We start from the raw sequence: 7,079 nt of genomic DNA on the forward strand, positions 1-7,079 counted from the left end.
ATTGTTAATTTACCTCCTTTTCATCTGATAGAAATGTTAAGTTGAATGGACTAATCTCTGTATACATACCCATGTACTGTCTAAACAACACAAATATCCTTAAAATATTATTTCTATAAAGATATTGTTAATACCGATTATTGTTAAGGTTTTATTATTAATAGCATTGTTTTTAATATTATTGGTATTCTTGTTATTTATAGTAAAAACATTTTCATTATTGTTGCAATATTAACATCATTTCCATTGTCATTTTTGTTTTATTATTATTGTTTAAATTTTTAACATGGCGAGGTAATAATATATATTTTAATGCTTGTGTGGATGCATTATCAACCAACAACAGTTCTTTTCAGAACTATCTATGTGGTGTATCGCAAGCATTGATATATTTTATTATTATTATGATTATTATTATTAATATTACTGATAATATTATATTTGCTAGGTACTGGGTATTGTTGCCGGTGTACTGCTTCATGACCATGAGAAACGTGGCAGTGACTTCCAGCAGTTACCATACCATCGTATCTTCATCATGCTACTCCTGGAACTTAACGCCCCTGAGCACGTACTCGAGACAATCAACTTCCAAGTAATGACAGCATTCTGGTGAGTTGACAGAATCTGAACGCTGCTACTCTTTTCCTTCATTTTTATCGAAATGAGCATACAGTGTGTATTATATTTTTAACAGTATACAATATTTTATTTATTTTTTTATTTTATTCAACTTAACTGGATAAAATAAAAAAAAAAACACTAGAAAGGCAAGTACAAAACAGGTGAACAAGCACCTCTACAAAGCTGTCTTACCACAAAATAGATGATCTTAAAAATTCTTCAAGCATAAAACCTATGCTGCATCCGGATCCGAACCTCAATTCAGACTGCGTTTTTGATGCACTGATTGCCAGCGTCGCTATTGTTACAGATTTGATTTTCTGGTTGGTTTGGTAGGCTTTCTGATCTAAAAATTTGTATTTGGTATGAAACTAACTTATATTTGTACTTTGTGAGAATGTGTAATATAGTGGGTATAATTGTTATGAACTTCAAATATTCTGTTTTCTTGTTATATAGCAATGCATTCCATGTGCTGCGTCCATCTAAGGCACCTGGTTTTGTATATTCCTGGTTGGAGTTGATTTCCCATAGGATCTTCATTGCTAGAATGTTAGCAACTATGCCACAGCAGAAGGTAATGTATTTTTATATCATTTTTATCAATGAAAAAAAAATCATAATTTCCTCATTATCTTGAGTACTTGTTAGTTAATTGCATTGCAGTAGATGCTATTAAGTCCTAGTTGTTGCAAGATCAGCTATTTATTGTATTCACTGTATTGTTATCTTTTTGTTCTTACTGTGTTAATATACAAACAGTTTAAGCCTTGTGCTATTGTTTTGTATATTTCATATTATAATGAATAAATAAAAATATAATATTGATTTATTCATTAGTTAATTGATTGATCAATTTTTTTGATTGATTGATGATTGTTGTTATTTTCTCTATATACAGCAAGGATGGCCAATGTATGCTCAGTTGTTGATTGATATCTTCAAGTTCGTTACTCCATTCCTCCGCAATGCTGATCTTTCAAAGCATGTATCTCTCTTGTATAAGGTGAGGTTTTTTTTTTTCATTTCATTTCATTTTTTTAGGCACGAGCGCCAAGGATATGCCAATAAGTGAACTTAATCACTGTCCTACGTGGCATATCCAATTAACAACAGGGAACTTAATGGACCAGTACACCAGGGTAACTCTTCTCGAAGAATGTACTGGGTTCTTTAAAGTGCACACAAGCCAAATGCGTACACTGGGCCTACGGTTTAAAGTCCTTATCCGAGAAGACTTGTTCCACTACCGGAACCATTGGCGAGTAAGCCGTCGAACCAGCACCCATATTAGAGCTGAAGGTTACGGTGCCTCTCGGCCAATCAACTTGCCTATTATACATACATTTTTTATGAATTTACAAGACATTTTATCCATTGACTCATTCCTAAATATGGTAATGTTGTTTTAACACAGTGCATTGTTGAAGGAAAATGCAATTCATTCGAAATGGGTTTCACCAATCTTCCTATATACATACGCTACAAGACTAATGTGTTCTTATATTCTTCCACATAATGTAACACACAGCAATACCACAGTATATTTAGGAATCTGCCTTCCTTGTTTGCTTTATCTTATGCATAGCCTGTGTGAATATTATGTGTATTATGAATATTATTTACCAGTGTACATCTCCCTAAAATTTCCTTGTCTCGAAAAATGCATTTTTGTAAATGGTGACATGTTAAAGAGTAAACAAGCATAGCACAGCTTTTCAAAAAAATTAATAAAATCTAGTTGATTGATTTGTATTATAATATTATATTTTAATTATCATGCAGGGAACTCTTCGACTGTTGTTAGTTTTGCTGCATGACTTCCCAGAATTCCTGTGTGACTATCACTATGGTTTCTGCGACGTCATCCCGCCGAACTGTATTCAAATGCGCAACCTGATCCTGAGTGCGTTCCCACGTAACATGCGTCTACCGGACCCATTCACGCCTAACCTCAAGGTTGACATGTTGTCGGATATCACGCAACCTCCTCGAATCCTTACAAACTTCGCTGCAATGATTCAGCCCGTGACATTTAAGAAGGTAAAAATGAAATATGTTTGTAGTTCAAAAGTTGTTTTAAATGAGCATAACCAAAAAACATTTAGAAATAATAAATAGTGAGTATAATAAAAATTTTATTTTTTATAGGAGCTAGATTCTTATATTAAGACGAGAAGCCCTGTCACTTTCCTGTCCGAGCTGCGAGGTCATCTGCAAGTATCACATGAGCCAGGTCAGAGGTACAACGTACCCCTTATGAATGCACTAGTCCTATATGTAGGGTCACAGGCAATAGCGTACATCCACAGCAAAGGAAGCACGCCCTCTATGAACACTATAACTCATTCGTCGCATATGGATATCTTCCAGAATTTAGCAGTCGACTTAGATACTGAAGGTAGGTGTTCGTATATATTTTACAAATCTGTTGGTTTTTTTTATTCTGCAAAAGTCTCTTTAAAAAATGCTGTGTTGATTTGATCATCATCAGCTTGCTCTTGAATTTAAAGGAATTATTGGGATTCACTTTTTTTTTAAACAAATCATAATATTTAGTGGACAATTTTCAGAATATTCAGTACAATTGTTGAATAAATAATAATTATTGAGCAATAAATTTATTATATTTATATTATTGTAACTTGCATTGTACTTTAACTTCAAGAATATATTGTATGATTGCATTTTTTAGGTCGGTACCTATTTTTAAATGCGGTGGCAAACCAGCTTCGCTATCCAAATAGTCACACACATTACTTCAGTTGTACGTTACTCTACCTGTTCGCAGAAGCCAACTCAGAAGCCATACAAGAACAAATCACCAGGTAAGTATTATATTAAGGCTGTATATATGTGTATCTCCAATTTCAAACAATTTTGGCATTGTTGTTGTTGTCGTCACTTTTGATTAAAACAATAAAAAAATGTACAAAAGAGAGGACAAACAATTCCAGGTCAACGTCTAGATCACAGATCAGACAGGGGAAAAAAAAAATATCGGTTACAGAAAAATCCATTAATCCAATTAATGTAGTTAAATTAATACCAATAGTGAAGTTGGAATACATTTGGCCGTCTGCTCAAGCATTGCATAGCATTCATGGGCCAAAGGTCATATGAATAAAGTGCCATGTACTCCATGTGAAAGTCTGGCAAATTATACTCTGTGTGGTAGACATGAACATCATATGCCTCGATAAGCTTTCTTCATCATACAATTTAAAATTCATGAAGAAAACGATGGAAAGTACTTTAAAATAATGCCCTGCAAATGCAAGGCATAGTATTGTATGTCCAGGGGCTAGTTATTGAATTTAATTTCTGGTAGACATAAACATCATATGCCTTGATTAGCTATATTCATAATATTTAAATTTCATGAAAATCATTTTCGTTCGTTTTGTAGGGTGCTGTTAGAACGTCTGATAGTGAATCGACCCCACCCCTGGGGATTACTTATCACATTTATTGAATTAATTCGCAATCCAAGCTTCAAGTTCTGGGGTCACGACTTTGTGCACTGTGCACCAGAGATTGAAAAGTAAGTGTTTTGCATATTTTGTGTTTTTAATTTTGAAGTCCCTTTAATTGTGTACTGACGTCAACCATTGGGTTGTTATTTCCAGCGTTTGCGTTGACTGTTGGATATATACACATTGTAAACAATCTTTGTTCCCACTGGGGTATTTCTTGTCATGCACTAAAGTTCATTCCAAATCACTTATTCCTGGTTGAAGAAACACAAAATATTGCTTTATCCAAGAACACAAGTGGAAGGATTAGCATAGGATTCAAACCCTAAACTCTATCCACTCTATCAAATGCTATTTGACAAATACATGAGCATATATAGGTATGATATGTCATCATCATGTCTCTTATACACATCCCCCTAAGAGCCGAATAAAGGTAGTATATATATATATATATATATATATATATATATATGCAAATAAAAAACCAAAAATTTGACTCATAAAATAATAAAAATGTGGAAAAATCAGAGATTCAGAGCCAAAACATCTCCCATTTTGTGGTACATGGTATGCCGTAAATGCTTGAATAAGCGCCGCACCAAACCTGATTTTTTAGCTAAGCTCTGCTCTCGAATAAGTGCAGGGGCCCTTAATCAAAAGTATATTATTACGCTCTGTGTAATGAAACACTTTGAGAAACAGGGTTTTAAATACAATGTATACAGTGTTAAAATAAATAAATAACACATTGAAGACACAAGCATTTTTCTTTATAAATGTATATTTACGATGATGTAGGACCAATGATAGGCTTACTGAAGTACAGGAATATGTGAAATAGGTAACATGGGAACGGCCATGGAAAGCGGCACGCCACTCTCGCAATAGTGCCGCTCTCGCAATAGTGCCGCTCTCGAATAAGCGCCACACTGAATCCTAAAAATTTTTTATTAGTGCTGCAGCGCTTATTCAAGCATTTACGGTAATTTCATAATTTTGAGGAAGATAAAATTTTGGAATATATTGGAAAAATTTTTGTTGAATTTTGTATTTTGATTTCTGGTATTTTGTATTGGACATTTGAAAATCGTGTGTTTACAACAATGATATACAATTTTTTTCTTTCTTCTATTCGTAGGTTGTTTGATACTGTAGCACGTAGCTGCATGCAACAGAAGCAAGCAAGTACAACAAATCAGGCCAACTCACCTTCATAGATAATGCTTAATAGGCTGTGCCAACAAGCAATTTATGATGTAATGAACGTGCTCAAGAATCGATGCAGTAAAAGTAAATAATTTTATAACCGCATGACTTACAGGTCTGAAAACTATTTTGTAAAGTGTCTTGTGAGTGTAGAATGATTTTCATTAAATAAAAAATTGTTGCATCTGAATTTTAAAAGGTGGCAGGATTATAAACCAAGCCACCACCAAAGAATTATTTCTCTAATTATATAAAGAAAAACATTTAAAAAATTAAGATATGCTTATAATATGGTTTAGATAGCATGAAATGTAACTTTGTAACCTAACTATTTTATTATATTGTAACTTATAACAAAGTCTACCTACAAGCTATACATTTGGATCAAAAACTTTTTTTTTTACATGTTTTCAGAAATTACCTGGAATGGTGCCATAATATACGGTACTAACTGAGCCTTAGTAGAGAATACAGATATACAGTTCATTTCCATAATAAAAATTGACTAAACAACTACTATATCATGTTACTTAAAAGTTTTTTTTATGTTTCTTTGGTTAGTTTTCAATCTTGCTGAGAAAATGGTATTTCTTTAGTTTAAAGTCACAATTTTGTATTGAAATTTTAAAGAACCAAAGAAAATAAAATTGCATTTTCTTTGGTGTTTGACAGTTACCACTATTGGAGGTAATGTGTCAGACAGGTTGTGTATAAATACTTTGGTTATAAATTGCATTGTACAAGAAAGATGTAGATTAGTGGATAATAAAAAAAACCTTTTCTGTGTTATTGAATGCTAATCTGTTGTGCTATATTAATGAGTGCTACTGGCTTCTTTCACATTGTAATTCATACCAAGCACAGTTGAACATGTTTTTTTTTTGGCCCTTAATAAGCTGTTTTAAGATAGGAATTGTGGATGCAGACTGGCCTGTCCCACAGGGGTTGATCCCCCTCTTCCACTGAACCTGGTGTAGGTAAGTCAGCTTCTGTTCAGTTCCTACACAAAAATGTTAGTTCAAAATGTGAATCACAGTAATAGACAAATCAGAATCAGTGATGATGGCAATCTGAGATACTGAATAGACCGACTAATTGCCAGTGTGTTCTTAAGAAAACCCCTACAACAGAAATAGAACAGTCGAACCATACCAGGACCACACCGTGACAACGCCTAAACGACTCCCTTCAGCTTTTTTTTTTTGTCGTTTATCCAGGTAAGCATTCACCAAATATATTTTTAAAATAAGGTAGCAGTCATGCAGTATTTGTTGGTTAAGTGTATTTTACACTTGTTTCGAGTCTTGTTAAGTTTATTTAGACCTACAGTGTTCGAAGTTCCTGTCCTTTCTATCACTGAGCGAAGCGGGGTAGGAACAAATCTAGGGCTAGGCCTATGCAATGCTACCAATGGGCAATCGGGAAAACATAACCCCGTGGCTTACACCAAAGGAACAAGGCTTTACTTTGCTCACTGGTGGCGCTCTTTTGGCTGCCTAGGCAGAGCCGTAGATAGAGAGAGTTTGGCCAACTCGGTTTCAATCACGTGACTTACACCGGCCATGTTGTCACCAAATCAAAACAACGCGATAGGGTAGAAGTTAGCAGTTATTATAGATGATTAATGCTATATAATGTAAAATACCGTTATGTTGGGTTTGGGGTTGCTGCAATCGATCCAATAAAGAAACAAAAATGTATTAATTTCCTTAAATTCCAAAAAGGAGGAGGATTTGGGATTTTATTTTAACTTTGCATGGCGATCGAAAA

General features: G+C 34.0%; 1 protein-coding gene across 8 annotated transcripts in view; it reads left to right on the forward strand.

Moving 5' to 3' along the window:
• LOC117114036 (CCR4-NOT transcription complex subunit 1-like) overlaps nt 1-6,109 on the forward strand; it is a 32,022-nt gene extending 25,913 nt beyond the window's left edge. For 7 of the 8 annotated variants that reach the window (XM_033257571.1, XM_033257578.1, XM_033257583.1 and 4 more), the window contains 8 exons: nt 449-612; nt 1,084-1,201; nt 1,526-1,630; nt 2,410-2,667; nt 2,776-3,025; nt 3,320-3,452; nt 4,034-4,168; nt 5,242-6,109. In XM_033257571.1, coding sequence (XP_033113462.1) covers nt 449-612; nt 1,084-1,201; nt 1,526-1,630; nt 2,410-2,667; nt 2,776-3,025; nt 3,320-3,452; nt 4,034-4,168; nt 5,242-5,320 — 1,242 coding nt within the window. In that variant the 3' untranslated portion in view covers nt 5,321-6,109. Of the gene's footprint in view, nt 1-448; nt 613-1,083; nt 1,202-1,525; nt 1,631-2,409; nt 2,668-2,775; nt 3,026-3,319; nt 3,453-4,033; nt 4,173-5,241 lie in introns of those variants that run through there. The other variant, XM_033257611.1, reaches the window with a different exon arrangement.
• The last annotated feature ends 970 nt before the right edge of the window (nt 6,110-7,079 follow it).

The sequence above is a fragment of the Anneissia japonica genome, unplaced genomic scaffold (assembly GCF_011630105.1).
Source record: "Anneissia japonica isolate Jap-2015-1 unplaced genomic scaffold, ASM1163010v1 scaffold288221_len503873_cov180, whole genome shotgun sequence".
NCBI lineage: Eukaryota > Metazoa > Echinodermata > Crinoidea > Comatulida > Comatulidae > Anneissia > Anneissia japonica.